The following is a 17,451-nucleotide window of genomic DNA, read 5'->3' as shown; positions in this document are numbered from 1 at the left end:
GGGGGGGAGGAGGTGGTCGTGGGGGGGAGGTGAGGGGGGTGGCCGCCGGCGGAAGGAGAGGGGCCGCCGGGGGGGGCTGCCGGCGGGAGAGGGAGGAGCCGGCCAGGGAGGGGCGAGGTGGAGAGGAGGGAGGCGACGGGGTGTTGGGAGAGGAGGGAGTCACGGGAGCGAGTTGGGGCGAGATGGGGGGGGTGTCGGTGGGGTGGGGAGGGTCACGAGAGGGGAGGGAGAGGTGGCGGCGTGGGGGTGGGGCCCCCCACGAGGGGGGGCTGGCGGCGGCGTGGGAAAGGGGGGGGGGAAGTAGCGAGGGAAGGGGTCGGTCGCCAGGGGGGGGTTAGGGTTTGCGGGGTGGGGGCGCGGGAGGTGGCCGGCTGGGCCCTTTTTGGCCCAGCTGGGCCGGTTGGGGGGGGGGGTTGTTCCTTTTTTTTTTTTGATTTGTTTTGTTTTATTTTCTCTTTTCCCTTTTTTTTTATTATTTCTTTCTTTCAGTTTTCTTTCTTTCTTTTATCTTTATTGTTTCTTTAATACTTTCCTCGTTTTTACATATAGATTCTTGTAATATTTGCAATGAACTCATAACGTACTCTACTTTTGTTTTCAAATCTGAAATCCGGACAAACTCGAATCAACGCGGGTCTGAGATGGAAATCCGATGACGTGGCATCATTAACGGTTGATCACTGTAGCTTAATTACGATTACTACTGTAGCAAAAGTCGAGGATGTCACAATTCTCCCCTACTAACAAGAATTCTCGTCCCGAGAATTAAGAGGTAGAGAGAAAGAGCCCGGGGTATTCATCACGAAGATGATCCTCGCGTTCCCAAGTGGCTTCATCTTCAGAGTGATTTGACCACTGCACCTTAAGGAACTTAGTGACCTTGCGACGAGTCTTACGTTCAGCTTGGTCGAGAATGCGGACCGGATGCTCTTTATAAGAGAGGTCTTGTTGTAGCTCAAGCATATCGTGATCCACTGCTCGAATAGGGTCCTTGAAGCAGCGACGGAGCTGAGAAACATGGAAGACATCGTGAACCTGAGAAAGGTTCGCCGGCTGTTCCAATTGATAAGCCACTCTTCCACGCCTTTCGAGAACAGTGAAAGGACCAATATAACGAGGAGCTAACTTGCCCTTGATTCCGAAACGGTGTGCACCTCTCATTGGTGTGACACGAAGATAAGCCTTTTCGCCAGGTTGATAGACCATATCTTGATGATGACGGTCATACTGACTCTTCTGACGAGACTGAGCAGCCTTCAGATTCTCATGAATAATGCGGACTTGATCTTCGGCATGTTGAATAATATCCGGACCGAAGAGTGATCGTTCCCCAGTTTCTGACCAATTCAGAGGAGTTCGACACCTTCGCCCATACAATACTTCGAAAGGGGCCATCTTCAGACTAGCTTGATAGCTATTGTTGTACGAGAACTCGGCATACGGGAGAGATTCCTCCCATTTCTTACCGAAAGAAATGACACAAGCTCGAAGCATGTCCTCGAGAATTTGGTTGACTCGTTCAACTTGTCCCTGGGATTGAGGATGAAATGCAGTGCTGAAGGGCAGATGAGTCCCCATAGCCTTTTGAAAACTTTCCCAGAATTTTGAAGTAAACAAGCTGCCACGGTCCGAACTGATTACCAACGGAATACCGTGAAGTGAAACAACTCTTGACATATAAAGATCTGCCAGCTGACTAGCATTAATCGTTTCTTTGACGGCCAGGAAATGTGCAACCTTGGACAGTCGATCAATGACGACAAGAATAGCATCATTACCTTTCTGAGACCTGGGAAAACCAGTGACGAAGTCCATTTCAACGTGATCCCATTTCCACTCGGGAATAGAGATAGGTTGCAGAGTTCCAGCAGGCTTTTGGTGTTCTGCTTTGATACGCCGGCATATATCACATTCTGCCACATAGCGTGCAATGTCTTGTTTCATATTGGGCCACCAGAATCTTTGCCGGATGTCTTGGTACATCTTGGTACTACCCGGGTGAATAGACAATGGTGTGTCATGAGCTTCTTCCATCACCTTCCCAGTCATCCTGAGATTTTCCTTCTTATTTGGGACGAATAGGCGACCCTTGAAATACAAGGCGCCACCTTCATCAACAGTGAAAAAGGAGGGTTTACCCTTAGCAATATAGCTCTTAATCCTGTCGACATCATCGTCAAAGTTTTGTATATTCTTTATGGAGCTCACAAGATCTGGTTCAACCACTAGGTTACTGAGGGAACCCTGATTAACAACACGAAGGTTCATCTTTTGATACTCTTCAGGGGGAGGAACAAGGTAACCCTGAGGAACAATGTGGAGGTTCAGCTTACGGAATTCCTCTTGCAGACGATCGTGAACCTGATGAACCTGGAGGTGGTTGCAGTATGACTTGCGACTTAAGGCATCAGCCATTACGTTAGCCTTGCCAGGGGTATATGATATACTACAGTCAAAATCTGCTATACGCTCCATCCATCTTTGTTGACGCAGGTTCAGCTCCGGTTGAGTGAACAAGTACTTCAGACTTTGATGGTCGGTGTAGATTTCACAGCGATTACCGACAAGGTATTGTCGCCATTCCTTCAATGCATGAATGACTGCGGCAAGCTCGAGATCATGAACTGGGTAGTTCTCTTCATGAGCACGCAGTTGACGCGAAGCATAAGCGATCACCTTGCGATCCTGCATTAGGACACAACCTATTCCTTGACGAGAAGCATCACAGTATATGACGAAATCCCTTTTCGTATCTGGAGGAGCAAGTACTGGAGCGGACGTCAGTTTGTCCTTGAGTGCCTGGAAACTTTCCTGACATTTATCAGTCCATTCATACTTAACACCTTTGTGAAGCAGGTTGGTTAAGGGCTTCGCAATCTTGGAGAAGTTCTCGACGAATCGACGGCAATAGCTGGCGAGTCCGAGAAAACTTCTGACTTGCTTGACATTCTTCGGGGGAGTCCAGTCGAGAATAGCTTGAATTCGTTCGGGGTTGACCGCAATACCATCCTTGGAAATCACATGACCAAGGTAAGTCACTTCGTCTAGCCAGAACTCACATTTGGAATACTTCGCATAGAGTTTATGCTCCCGAAGCTTATCCAGTACAAGACGAAGATGTTCAGCATGCTCTTCTTTGTTCTTCGAAAACACCAGAATATCATCCAGATATACCACGACAAATTTGTCGAGGTAGTCCATGAATATATAATTCATCAGTCGAGAGAAGGTTGCCGGTGCATTGGTTAAGCCGAAGGACATGATGGTGTACTCGTATGATCCATATCGAGTAACAAAGGCGGTCTTTGGAATATCCTCCTTGCGAACACGGATCTGGTGGTATCCCAATCTCAAGTCGAGCTTAGAGAAAACGGTGGAACCAGCAAGTTGATCATACAAATCATTTATCCGAGGGAGAGGATATTTGTTTTGAATAGTGGCCTGGTTGATAGGACGATAGTCTTGAACCAATCGATTTGTCCCATCCTTCTTCTTAACAAAGAGAGAAGGTGCTCCCCAAGCAGAGGAACTCGGACGGATGAAACCCAGACGGAGCGAGTTGTCAATTTCTTGCTTAAGTTCAAGGAGTTCATGTGGTGGCATTTTATAAGGACGCTTGGCAATAGGAGTGGTACCGGGTACCAAGTCAATGACAAACTCGACAGCTCGAGCAGGGGGAATCCCCGGAAGTTCTTCTGGAAAGACATCTTGAAACTCTCGGACCACTGGAATGTTTTCAATCCCTTCAAGAGGCGACGCATTTAATGCATTCAAGGCATACAACCGTGCCTCAGCATTACGGACGAGATGAGCATGGTAGCTTACTAGTTCATCTGAAGGGTGTAGGAGGTGGACGGTTTTGTTGGCACAAACGATCGATGCCGTATGAGCTTTCAACCAGTCCATCCCCAATATGAGATCGATGTTGGATGACTTTAGTAGGATGGGGTTGGCAAGGAATTCTAATCCTTCAATTTCAACTGGAACATGGGGGCAAACCACAGAGGTTCGGCATTCGCCCCCAGGGGTGTTTACCACTATCGGGAGGTTCATCTCTTCGCTCCTAATGTCATGCATGTATGCAAAATTTTCCGACATAAAGGAATGCGATGCTCCTGTATCAAACAATACAGAAGCAGGTACTGAGTTAACGAGAAGTGTACCCATCACGGTAGCAGGCTGGTCTTGAGCTTGACCCATATCAATGTTGTTGGCCTGACCACGAACATAAGCAGGCTTAGTGTTGAAGTTGCGGTTCTGGTTGTTGCCACGGCCAGTTGCGGGAAGTGCCAGCTGATTCTGATTCTGCCTGCAGTCTCTAGCACGGTGACCTGGACGGCCACACTTGAAGCACAACCCGTCCTCAGGACGGGAAGGAGGAACTCGAGGCGGTGGAGCTGGGAGCCTCGGCTGCCTAGGCGGTGGAGGAGGCAGGCGAGGTGCAGCATAGGACGGCCTCGGAGTAGGAGCAGGTGCATGGTACATGTTGTTGGGAATCCAGATCTTCCGCTTCTGTGCAGATGAGCCCGAAGATGAGCCCATGTCACGGTTGCGCTTGCTGCTATCTTTGTATTCCTGCAGACCAGTCTCAACCTGAATAGCCTTGTTCACGAGGGTGGCGAAATCAGCATAGTCCTGAACGAGGAGTGTCAGCTTGATATCAGGGTGGAGGCCTTCACGGAACTTCTCCTGCCTGCGTGCATCAGTCGCAATGTCTTCTTCAGCATAGCGAGATAATTCCAGAAATTCCCGCTGATAAGCATCCACAGTCTTGTTGCCCTGGACCAAGTTGCGGAACTCACGCTTCTTCCGGTCCATGATTCCCTGGGGAATGTATCGAGCACGGAAAGCAGCCTTGAACTCTGCCCAAGTGATGATAGTTCCATCGGGCTGAGAGCGCCTGTGGCTGTCCCACCATTGAGCAGCGGGACCCTTCAGAAAGTAGGCGGCAAAGTTGACATAGCTCGCCAGGGGCACATTGGCAGACTCTAGCTCATAAGAAATGTCACGGAGCCAGTCATCAGCATCAAGAGGCTGAGTTGAGCTGCGGTAGATCGCAGGGTTGAGACGGCAGAAGTCTTGCAGTGTCACGCCTTGTGGTTGATTCATGTTCGGCCTTTGGAACTGATCCATGAGCCCTTGCATAAACTGGCGGTTCAGCTCAAACTGTTGGATCATCCCCGCCATATACTCAGGAGGCGGGGGTGGTGCATCGTTGGCACGGCCACGCGGGCGGCCAGCTGGTCTAACCATCCTGTTAAATATTTAGCAGGGGTAGTTTAGCTTAAAGTAATTGAAAGGCATCGCACGCATTCATGACGTAACCAAGCATAACGAAAGGGAAATGCGATAGATACTCCATAGTAGTTGAGTTCGACATACAGACCCATACATAAGTTCGATTACAGACTAACGATTAAAAACTCGAAATTTGGCGATAGCCCGGACGCATTTGACGATACCCTGGACTCACTAGGCGGCGCGCAGGCACGCGGTGGAAGAGTACCACAACGAGATGTAGCGATAAGGCTACATCAACGTCGGAGAGGACGAACGAATCCTGGTAGCTGGCGGTGATAGAAGGTAGGGACAGGACCCTGTGTCCCGTTGTGACTCTGGTGACGGTACCGCATCCAGTCGAGGAGCTGAGGTCCAAGTGCAGGGGTTCTACCCCCAACATCAGTCCACTCGAGAGCTGATGGTAGCTCTGTCCTGCTCGGCTCGCGGATGCGCAAAGGGGGATCCCTCGGACAGTGTGATGGCTGCAGCTCTGTCAACGCGTCGTAAAGACGAGCGCGTGTAGCATACAACTCCACAGTCAGAGCTCGGAAAGCACGATCCATTGCCTCAGTGTATTGCACCAAAATCCGCGCGTCGTACCGACGCGTCACGTAGGGGGCGCAGACAGCGACGTAGGAACGGTCGTTGCGCTCCCGAACGTCAGAAGCGTAGGCAGTGAGATCAGACCCAGTCTCATCCCCAGCAGGAGCATGCGGGATGTATCTGAAAGGGCTCTCCTCCAGGTGAGGGTACGCTCCACGGAGTCGGGTGATGGCGATGTAGGCCGCATCGTGGACGGCCATCTCGACCGACACTCCAATACCACAGAACACGTGGCGCTCGAGGGTCTCACCGCCCCTCTGGTAGAAGATGCGAACCTCAGCCTGGTACTGGTACTGGTTGTACTCGCGGAAATCCTCGAACACAGTGTACTCGGGGTACCAGCGATATCCCAGCCTGGTCAGGAGATCGACCAAAATGGCCGGGAACCCAGTCGTCTCGGTGGCCTGTGTCAGGCGCACGTGCTGTCTTGCGGGACGCATCTGAAAATAAGATTGACGGATGTCAATGACAGTGTGTGTAATACATATTCAGGAGAAAAAGAGTAGATAGTCCAGCGCTCCGGATTGGTGTGATTCGAGAACCTAATGTTAGAGTTAGTAAAATCTTTGACCCGAAAGAGAAGAGAAAGTAGAGCCCAGAGTATAGGAAAGGAGTAAAAGATACTAATACCACCCAATTGAGATGTGGGCCCGTAAGCCACAACATCAGTGTTAGTAAGTTTTTCAAACACTAGACTCAACTTCGGCCAAGGAGTTGGAAAGGGGGGCTACCTACAGGCAGTTGGCTCTGATACCAACTTGTGACACCCTCGGCTTAATCGTACGCTAATCATACACGCAAATGCGTACGATCAAACCCAAGGACTCACGGGGAGATATCACAACACAACTCTAGACACAAATAAAATAACATCAGCTTCATATTACAAGCCAGGGGCCTCGAGGGCTAGAATACGAAAGCTCGATAAACACACGAGTCAGCGGAAGCAACAAATATCTGAGTACAGACATAAAACATGGGGGTGCCTTAGAGAAGGCTAGCACAAAAGATACAACGATCGAACGAGGCGAGGCCTCCTGCCTGGGAACCTCCTATCTACTCCTGATCATCAGCGGCCTCCACGTAGTAGTAGGCACCGTCGGGGTAGCAGTCGTCGGTGGCGGGGACCTCCATCTCCTGGGCTTCATCATCTGGTCGCAGCAAACGGATCAAGGGGACAAGGGGGAGGCAAAGCAGCGGTGAGTACTCATCCAAAGTACTCGCAAGTCTTACATCAGAACTATTCTAATTATGCATCAGTATCAAAGAAGGGGGGGTTATATGTGGACTGACTGCAGCAATGCGAGAATAGAGAGAGAAGGCCTAGTCCTATCGAAGACTAGCATCTTCAGGGTCTTGCAGCAATAGACGAGAGTAGAACAGGGGGGGTAACACATTAATAGTCATATTGTTGAAGCAATATTAAAGTGAGGTCACGCCTAAAGATCCTCCCTCGACTCCCTGCGAGGAAGCAATCCCGAGGCAAACTAATTCCAGTTAAGTAACAATTGTAGTTGTATAAGATCGGGGCACAACTCCAAGTCGTCCTGTAACCGTGGACACGGCTATCCGAATAGTTAATTTTCATCCCTGCAGGGGTGCACCACATGTCCCGTCACGCTCGATAACACTCTGGCCGGACATACTTTTCTGGGTCCTGCCCGGCCTCGGAATATCGACACGTCGCAGCCCCACCTAAGACTAATCAGAGAGGCCAGCCCGCCGGTCTAAATCCTAAGCACAAAGGGTTCATGGGCCCAGTTCCCCTTCACGCTCCTGCACGTGGCGTGGGCGGCCGACGTCAGTCCTAGCATCCCTTAATCACAAGCGCGATGCATCTCGGGACCACTCGGGCGCGCGCCGCTACACTGCTGGCATCTGAAAAGCTTCGGCTGATACCGCGACGCCGAGTACCCATAATTCTTCCCGCGTAGCCGGTTAGTGCGAAAAGGTCTCCGACCAACCCAGATCAAATACCCAAATCCATTAGCATTTTAATTAGGCCAGCAACACAGTCTCGCGGGAATCCACCCGTCTTACAACTAATCACCGAAGATCCCAGTAACATGGTCGAGTAACTGTGTGGTTGTAACATCAGGTGAATCCGAGGAATCACCCTCGTTGGATTCCGAACGATGTACCCGTCAAGGTGGGCTTAGAGGAATCACCCTCGGGGGTCCCACACTCGCGGGGTGGCACGACAGAGACGTCATCGGGAATGGTGAAAGAGGAATCACCCTCGATAACCATGACCGACTAGCTATACTACAGAGATATCATCAGGAGTACTTAGCGAGGTGTCACCCTCGGTACCCGATAGTATCCCTGTAGCGTCGTACAACGAAGGGGGGTGAACGTGCTGTGTCGGGTCTGGCTCGTCGATCAGAAATCGAGATTTGGAAACAAGCGGGGCAACTGATCTACGGGGTCAGAGGGGATGACTGCTCCACCTATACTAAACAGGTTAAAGGTACAGGACTGAAAGTAGCAGTTCATCAAAAACAGGCTATGCATCAGATATAGGAGCTAACTACAACAGTAGCAAAATACTAATGCAAGCAGTAGGAAGAAAGACATAGGCGATATAGGAATGATCAAGGGGAGTTTGCTTGCCTTGCTGCTCTGCGGCAAAGGACTGATCGGCAGGGTCGTAGATGTACCCGGCAGCAGCGTCAGTCTCGGGGTCTACCGGTAAGAAGAGGGGGAAGAAACAATAAATAATAGCACCGATGCAACACAAAACATGACATGGAAATATGCAGGCTAGACATGAGCTAACGCAGCAACATCCGTCATAGACGGGTCGGAAGAATATCTGACGATATTTTCCCGGGTCTCGGGTTACTACCGGTTATACTGGAAACGATGGAAAAGTTCCATGTTTGCTATGCTAGGGACGCGTGACAGACGAACGGGCCGTGTATCCGGGTTCGTCTCGCTTTGCTGATCAACTTTCATGTTGAAAATATTTTGATCTGACTTACGGATTATTTAATATTAATTTTCAAAGGTTTATTAATTATTTAAGAATTAAAAACAGATTTAAAAGATTTAGTAAAATCCTATTATGACATCATCGCGATGTCAGGCTGACATCACATTTGACCGGTCAACTGACCAGCGGGTCCCGAACGTCATAGACACAAGTTTTATTTAAGATTAATTATTTATTAATCAGATTAATTCAACGAGGGACCCACGTGTCATACTCTAATTATGTTAATTAATTATTTTAACTAAATATCTATTTATTTATCTATTTTAAGAAAACATTATTTTTAATCATCGCGTGGGGCCTCCCTGTCATTGACAGCGGTGCATTGGCCCCACCGGTAAGTGGCCTAAGGTTATTTCCTCATTTATTTTTATTAGATACCTATCCGTGCAAATACCGTATTCCTCTAAATACCCAAATACACAAATACATACATCACATCTCATACACACATACATACATACGCATCTAATACACCATTTATTCTTTTTCATTTATCTTTTCTCTCAACACTCATCTCTCATCTCTCTGTTAACAGAGACAGAGAAGTTCTTTTGCTACTCCACCTAGAAGAACACAAACTTCGAATCCTTCTACCGGAGTCCACCGTCGACGGATCGAGGCCCCGTTTGCCGGAACGGAACCGGGACGTCGAGGAGAACGACACGGTGGGAGGAGCCCGAGGAGGGGCTCACCGACGGTGACGTGACGGCCCGGTGAAGCCGGAGTTCGCACGAAGATGTCGGTGGAGACGGACGTGGAGGCGGTGACGGTGCCGACGAGGGGGAGCCGGTGAGGAGGGCCCCGGTGAGGAGAGGCCCCCGGAGGTGGAGCCGCCGACGGGGAGGGACGGTCACCGTAGAGAGGGCCGCCGGAGAGGGACCTCCCGGAAGGGGCCGGCCGCCGAGATGGGGGGGGCCGAGGTGGCCGGCGAGGTGGAGGCCGAGGCAACCGGGGCCCCCCTGCCGGCGGGGTGGAGGGGGTGGCTCGCCGTGAGATGGGGGGGGCCGCCGGGGGAGGGAGGAGGTCGTGGGGGAAGCTTGCCGCGGGGGGGAGGAGGTGGCCGTGGGGGGGAGGTGAGGGGGGTGGCCGCCGGCGGAAGGAGAGGGGCCGCCGGGGGGGGCTGCCGGCGGGAGAGGGAGGAGCCGGCCAGGGAGGGGCGAGGTGGAGAGGAGGGAGGCGACGGGGTGTTGGGAGAGGAGGGAGTCACGGGAGCGAGTTGGGGCGAGATGGGGGGGTGTCGGTGGGGTGGGGAGGGTCACGAGAGGGGAGGGAGAGGTGGCGGCGTGGGGGTGGGGCCCCCCACGAGGGGGGGCTGGCGGCGGCGTGGGAAAGGGGGGGGGAAAGTAGCGAGGGAAGGGGTCGGTCGCCAGGGGGGGTTAGGGTTTGCGGGGTGGGGGCGCGGGAGGTGGCCGGCTGGGCCCTTTTTGGCCCAGCTGGGCCGGTTGGGGGGGGGGTTGTTCCTTTTTTTTTTGATTTGTTTTGTTTTATTTTCTCTTTTCCCTTTTTTTTTATTATTTCTTTCTTTCAGTTTTCTTTCTTTCTTTTATCTTTATTGTTTCTTTAATACTTTCCTCGTTTTTACATATAGATTCTTGTAATATTTGCAATGAACTCATAACGTACTCTACTTTTGTTTTCAAATCTGAAATCCGGACAAACTCGAATCAACGCGGGTCTGAGATGGAAATCCGATGACGTGGCATCATTAACGGTTGATCACTGTAGCTTAATTACGATTACTACTGTAGCAAAAGTCGAGGATGTCACATGCCTATGGACAAATCCTATAAATATAACTTAAGGCAACCATTAGTCCATAGGAATTGTCATCAATTACCAAAACCACATATGGAGATATATGTTCTAACAATCTCCCCCATTTTGGTAATTAAAGACAACCACTTCAAGAGAGTTTATATAAGAAAATAAGCATAACCAAGCGCACACATACAAGGTAATAATGCATGTGTGCAAGATGTAAATGCTTACGCAATAAAAGCAAACCCTCTAAACATATCCAAAGTAAACTCTCTAAACTTCTCCCCCATTGGCATCGATTGCCAAAATGGACGACAAGTTTAGAAAGCCAAAATAGTAGGTGGTCCTCCAAAAAGTGTGTACTTCTCAGCAATGAGTGCAGAAAAATACACAAATACAATGATAAGTAGTTGAAGGAAAACACACTATATTGAGGACCCAAAGATTGCAAATAAAAGGATCGTATGCCACAAAGGCATACAAAGATAGAGGCAAGCAATCAAAGAATTCCAGATGGAACAAACAATCATATGGTCCTTCGAACCACATGAATAAAAGATATTATGATAGAGGCAACATAGTGCTTTATCAAAAACTAGAGAAGCTCCCCATGATTTGTGCACTAATATGAGATTTTTGTATTTGACACAGGTGCACAAAATAGGATCGTTGCTCCTCCAAAATTAATAAAACCACAACGAGTGCAAGAAGGTAGATGAGACAATAAGCATATCAATTGCACAAAACTAATGGTTGAGCAACATGTAAAGGAAGCAACTTAAGAATAAGCTCAACCAAAGTAATGTGTGTGAGTCATGGCAAAGCACTTGAGAAGACTTAAGATAAGGATGAGCATTACTCATCAACATAGTCTTGATGAATATGAGATACAAAGTGCAAGACATATCATTCCCACACACACATATACTAGAAAATGGGTTCAAAAGCTTACTAATAAACAAAATAAGAACCAACGCTTGTGACAACCCATTGTGAAGATAGGAAGTAAGAACCTTGTCAATAGGAGGGATACTAGTTGAAATGGCAAAACCCTCATCAAGACAAGCATGAGGAAAAATAATCTTCATGGCCAAAGAGTGCATCAAAATGTAGGAAAATAAGATGTGCACTCAAAACAAATCCTTTCACGAAGCCACCAAAAACTTGAAAGAGGAAATGCAACAATGGGCGTGAAAGAAAAGAGGATATCAATTAGAGATGTAACTTTTCTCATGTGTAAAAAATTCTAAGTAGAAGACAATCATGATGATATATATCCACAAAGAAGGATGTACACACGAAATGGTTACAGAAAGGAACAAACTAGATATCCAAAAAGGAAGTCATAAATATATCAATGAGATCTTTTGCTTGGAAGCATAGCACATGGCCTAATATTTTCTTGTTGTACAATATGAACTTCCAACATACGAACATCACAGACATCCCAACTAGTAGTAAGACATCATCGTTCGGATGCTTTGAGAAAGCAAACAAGTACTATGAGAACAAATCAAGAGATTCATGCCATGATGCAACCTGAAAAGGAAAGACAGGTTGGGTCATTTGCAAGAAAATAATGCATGAAGTGGATACTTGTTACCGAGACAACATTGGATTGATGTAGTAGATAGTTGTTCTTTGATCATCCTAACTTGGCTCCAATAATCACATGGTCTTAACATCTTCCTTATAGGTGAGCCGAGCATCCAATCCATTTCCAGTTGTTCCTGGAACAACAAAACAAACAAAATGGTGCTCAAACTCATTGGGACCAAAGAGTTAGAAAACCAGCAATACATAGGACAAACTCCACATACATATGTGCATATAGATATGAATTTGAATTTCATGCACACTTTAGCCAATTTATGACAAGGTGGAGTTTCCCCTATATATTTGGTCAAAGAAGGAGAGCAAGCAAAAGAAGTTGTATATAGTAGCTAGATACGCATGCTCAAGACTCTCAAGAATCAACTCAACACAAAGTTGACAAGTCACCAAAAGACAAGGTATCAAGTGATAATAAGATCCTAAAAGAAAAAGAACTATCACTTGAAGGATATCAATTAAAAGATACCTCAAGGAATGAGATATCCATTGACACATGCCAAATAGAAGGCAACAAGAAACCAATTGAAGGAAAACAAACACGAGGTATCTAGTTTCCAAAAGAGAGCTAGGTTCCAACAAACCAAGCCCTCGACAAATTTTCATGATGGCACAAAGCATCATAAAGAGCAAGACTTGCCTCCCATCAACACATACTTGATGGGGATCAAAAGATTTTATGATGAGTGAATAAAGAGAGTGTTCTAAAGAAAATAGGATAGCTCCCCCAAGGGACGTGCATTATATAGAATTTGCATTTGAATACAAAACGCATATTTGAATACAAACTCATCTACCTCTCCGTCTCTCTTGCTGAATCAAGAAGGCCGAGATCATCGTCGAGCTGTACGTGTGCTGAACGCGGAGGTGCCGTCCGTTCGGCACTAGATCGTGGGACGGATCGCGGGACGGTTCGTGGGACGGTTCGCGGGGCGGATCGAGGGACGTAAGGACGTTCCACTACATCAACCGCGTTCACTAACGCTTCTGCTGTGCGATCTACAAGGGTACGTAGATCGGAAATCCCCTCTCGTAGATGGACATCACCATGATAGGTCTTCGTGCGCGTAGGAAATTTTTTGTTTCCCATGCGACGTTCCCCAACAGGATGAATGTGGTCGTCCAGGCCAAGTGGTTGTGCTTGAGTACGGTGGACCAGGATAAGCCTTGGTTGGAGTTCACGCTCTCAGTACCAAAGGAGTCCAGGCAGCTATTCCTGGCGACGACACGAGCAGTCGTTGGTGATGGGAGGAATACACTGTTTTGGGAGGATCGATGGCTCAGTGGCAATCAGAGTAGGAGGTTGCGCCACGAATTTACAGCAGATTCTAGTCAGAATGAGGAGGTCGAGAAACGGTATATGAGACAGTCACTGAGGAGAGATGGGCCAGAGATATTGGGTCGGCGCTAGGTGAGGCCACCCTTGCGGAGTACTTGGACATATGGCCGAGGGTTGCGGCGGTGCAACTGGACGAGCAAATTGATCGTTTCATCTGGTCCTGGGAGAGTAACGAGACGTTTTCGACTAAGTGTGCCTATGCGGCCAAGTTCGCAAGGCGAGAGGTCTCGCCCACAGCGGAATTCACGTAACACTTGTGGACCCCGCTTAGGTGTAAATTCTTCGCATGGCTTGCCATCATGAACCAGTGCTGGACTTCGGATAGATTGGCGCGAAAAGGGCTGCCGCACCAAGACTCGTGCACTTTTGCCACCAGCATGATGAGACGATTACCCATTTACTTATCGAGTGCCCTCTCCCGAGGGAGGTATGGGCAAAGTATTTTCTGTCCTAGGAATCCCGCACGACGAGCCACAACCAGGAGAGGCACTGCAGGGTTGGTGCACTAGGCAGGATACGCAGGGGTGCAACACGAAGATGGTTTGGACTATATGTCTCCTTGCCATGTGGGAAATATGAAAACATAGGAATGCCATTGTATTCGACGGAGTGACGACATGCCCGCAGCAGGTTTTGTGCCAGATCGCGAGAGAGAACGGGGTGTGGATGCATGCGGGCATGATCCGAGGGAACCTAGAGGGGGCAACCTTGGAGTGGACACATAGCAACACACTTGAGGTGGAGGGCACCAAACTGCAGAGGGCTCTTCCCCTTTTCTTTTATAACTAGTAAAAATGCCCGTGCGTTGCATCGGCTTAGATTGTCTATTTTTGCATCATGAATTTTGTATTTTGTATATAAAATAGCTATACTTGTGCAAACATAGATATACTAATGACTGGAAGGTATTATTGTAGCTACCGCACCACGCCAGTTTGATCAATTACCTGCTCAGAAGTAGCCATAGAGCCATGGCATGAAAGCAGTAACACTCTGTTTGGGTCACCTAGCAATGGATGTGCTTTTAATTGATCCTTCAAAGAGCTAATGTCATCCCATCCGGTCATAAAAACTAAAACTGCACCAACTCGCTCTTTACGACATATGTGGCACAATACAGCCTCTATGAGATTAAACCCTATGCAGTCAGGATTCCAGTTTGCCAGAGAATCACGTGTCCTTGAGCCATAGGTTTCAAAGTTCGAATTTTGAAGGGCATCCTGCATAGTACAATAACAATATCTGAAGAATGTTGAGCAATAATTGCAGTCACTAATCTTTATATAGAACAAGTACCTCGACAAGTGTAGTAATTTGATTTTTCCTTTTTCTGGGTAATAGCTGTCTCCGAGTCTTCCACACTTTATCTTGGCCGTAATCGTCAAGTTGATTATTTGCTGTCATCTTATAGCCTGTCCTTTCTAATATGTCTTCTAGAAAATGCGTCCTCACTGGATGTGTGAATCCCTAAATACAGGGGAAGAATGCAATGGATGCAAGATCACTTACACAATTATACCAACTGTACACAAGCTAGCAGATGAGCATTATGTATATACAGTGATATAATTCACATTCGAAAAAATAACAACTCACAGGAATGTGGATAGTTGGCGCTCCTCCGAAATAACTTGAGAACAGTTCCGCGTTTGAAGTAGCACTCATCAATATCAACCTTAGATCAGGCCGCCGTGACAATAGGTCCTTTAGAACGATCAATAAGAAATCTGACGGACCAAAGCAATAATAATTTAATTATTGTGATGAGTTAAATGGGGAACAAAACGATCATAAGGGCAAATAATAAGGTCTTGAGACACAACCTTCATTCATCCCTCTTTCATGTATTTGATCAACAAATACATGAGACACTCCATTCAAGTTTCGGTCACTCAGCAATCGTCTCAGTAAAATACCACTGGTGCAGAAAAGTAAATGTGTATCTTTTCCTCTAATTCCCTCCAATCGAACTTTGTAGCCAACCTATTGAAAAAGCTAGCGTTGTATGCCAAAAATTACAATGGAGATGGGCGCCAATAACAAAAGGTAGCAAATCAGAAGTTCCATCTTACCGATTCACCAAGGTTTTCACCTCTTTCGGTGGATACTTTTTCTGCAACAGCCATTGCAGATATTCTTCGTGGCTGTGTATAGATTATATTACAAAAGGCCCCACGACCAGATTGTATCTCTGACTCCAACACAAATTGAGGCAACTGTGTTGTTTTTCCACACCCTGTCTCCCCAGAAATAACTATGATCTGGAATTGCACATGAATATTCAGATAAATAGAACGACATATAGGAATTGTGACACATGTTTTCATTGAGTGCACTTATCTCATAAGTTCCTCCCAGACAAGTGTACCTGATTACGTGCAATGGCTGCCAGAAGCCTTTCCTTCTCCTTGTATGCTGGGAGCGATTTTCGAAATTCTACCATGTTAACACCTTCAGGTGATTCCTTTTATTACAAGTAGAAAAAATCTTAATCGAATATATCCATGAATCAGCAGCTCGCGTAAAGTTATACAAATGAACATATAAGAAATGGTGCAGAAGATATTTGTCCATCATCCTTTGTTTCTTTCCTCTAATATAAATTAAGCTATATGCTAAGAACAACAGAAATAAAGCTATGCAGCATTCAGATACTCTTAGAGTGTATCATACCTGCCAACTTCTTTGAAAATTGTGCATCCTAAGACTCTTCCTCTGAAGGATCTTCTCCATGACTGCATACATGCGCGAGGCCGGAGCAGAGGCGCCCTGCAGCGGGCGGCGCCGGGTCGAGGAGGGGCCGCGGCGAGCTCTGGCCGGAGAGGGAACGGCGCGCCCCAGGAGCACGCGCGGAGCTAGCCGGAGGAGACGGCGGCCACGCGCGGCGCCGTCGTCCGCCTGACCGCCAGCAGCGCCCCCGGCTTTCCCCCTCGCCGCGCCGCCCGTTCCCCCGGCCAGAAACGCCGAGCCGAAGCCCCCGCGCCCAGCCGTCGACAAATATGCTCTGGATCTTGGGGTTTCTCTTGCCATCAATCTGGAAAAACCTCAGATGTTTGTCCAGGCCAGCAACAAGCATCAGCTGTCCATTGCTATGGAACTCCACTGAATTGACAGGACCACTGGAAGGCTCCTGGGCATTCGCATCAACAAGCCTTGAGTAGTCCAGCATGCCAGGCAGGAGCTTAGCAGTGCCCTTGACAACGAGCTCATGATTGTTCCGAAGCACATTGTCGACTCCACCTTCTTCCTCGTCGGAGTCGCCATCACGGAGAGGAGGCTTACGGTCCATATCCGCCCAGCCAGTGAAAGGGTTCAGGTTGGCGTGGTGACCGCGCAGCCTAGCCTCATACTCCCTGCCAGAGATGACGCGCTCATCAGCCTCCTTCCTCAGCTTCCTGAGCCTCGCAACCTTCACGATGTCCACCACGGTGCTATCCTCCTCGTCATCCACCCAGGCGGGCTTCCTCCCCTTGTCCACCACCTCGTCCCCACCGCCCAGGTCCTCCTCATAAACGGGCAGGTCGTCGCCGGCAGACCGACCAACAAAGAACAGAGGACCTTCATCCTGGCCACGACCCGGCACGGCAGCCGCGGCCTCGGTGCCGAACTCGGGCGGGGCCTAGATGTTGCCGAACAGCGAGCTCTCCAGCAGCTTCATCTCGTCGGCCTCCTGGCCCAGCCTGGCCTGCAGCGCCTTCTTCTTCCTCCTCCGGTCGTTCTTGCGGCCGTCCGGCCCGGGCTTCTTCCCAGCCTCTGCGTCCGAGGCGACGGGGGAGCCCATGGTCTCTTCGTCGTCGTCGTTGCTGTCGCCCTTCTCCAGCCGGCGCTTCGGGAGCGCGTTCTGGGATATCAGGCTCGTCAT

General features: G+C 48.6%; 1 protein-coding gene and 1 pseudogene across 1 annotated transcript in view; both read right to left on the bottom strand.

The window, feature by feature from the left end:
* Positions 1–16,373, bottom strand: part of LOC123441903 (DExH-box ATP-dependent RNA helicase DExH3-like) — a 32,795-nt gene extending 16,422 nt beyond the window's left edge. Inside the window, exons 1-8 of the mRNA XM_045118079.1 lie at positions 16,263–16,373; positions 15,958–16,053; positions 15,662–15,850; positions 15,413–15,572; positions 15,186–15,316; positions 14,886–15,056; positions 14,537–14,809; positions 12,335–12,369 (exon numbers count right to left, since the gene is read on the bottom strand). Of these exons, the coding sequence (XP_044974014.1) occupies positions 12,335–12,369; positions 14,537–14,809; positions 14,886–15,056; positions 15,186–15,316; positions 15,413–15,572; positions 15,662–15,850; positions 15,958–16,053; positions 16,263–16,334 (1,127 nt within the window). The 5' untranslated portion in view covers positions 16,335–16,373. The remainder of the gene's footprint in view (positions 1–12,334; positions 12,370–14,536; positions 14,810–14,885; positions 15,057–15,185; positions 15,317–15,412; positions 15,573–15,661; positions 15,851–15,957; positions 16,054–16,262) is intronic.
* An 85-nt stretch (positions 16,374–16,458) lies between these two features.
* LOC123441902 lies at positions 16,459–17,451 on the bottom strand (annotated as a pseudogene).

Source organism: Hordeum vulgare, chromosome 3H (assembly GCF_904849725.1).
Source record: "Hordeum vulgare subsp. vulgare chromosome 3H, MorexV3_pseudomolecules_assembly, whole genome shotgun sequence".
Lineage (NCBI taxonomy): Eukaryota > Viridiplantae > Streptophyta > Magnoliopsida > Poales > Poaceae > Hordeum > Hordeum vulgare.
This window is presented reverse-complemented; position numbering and strand designations above follow the sequence as displayed.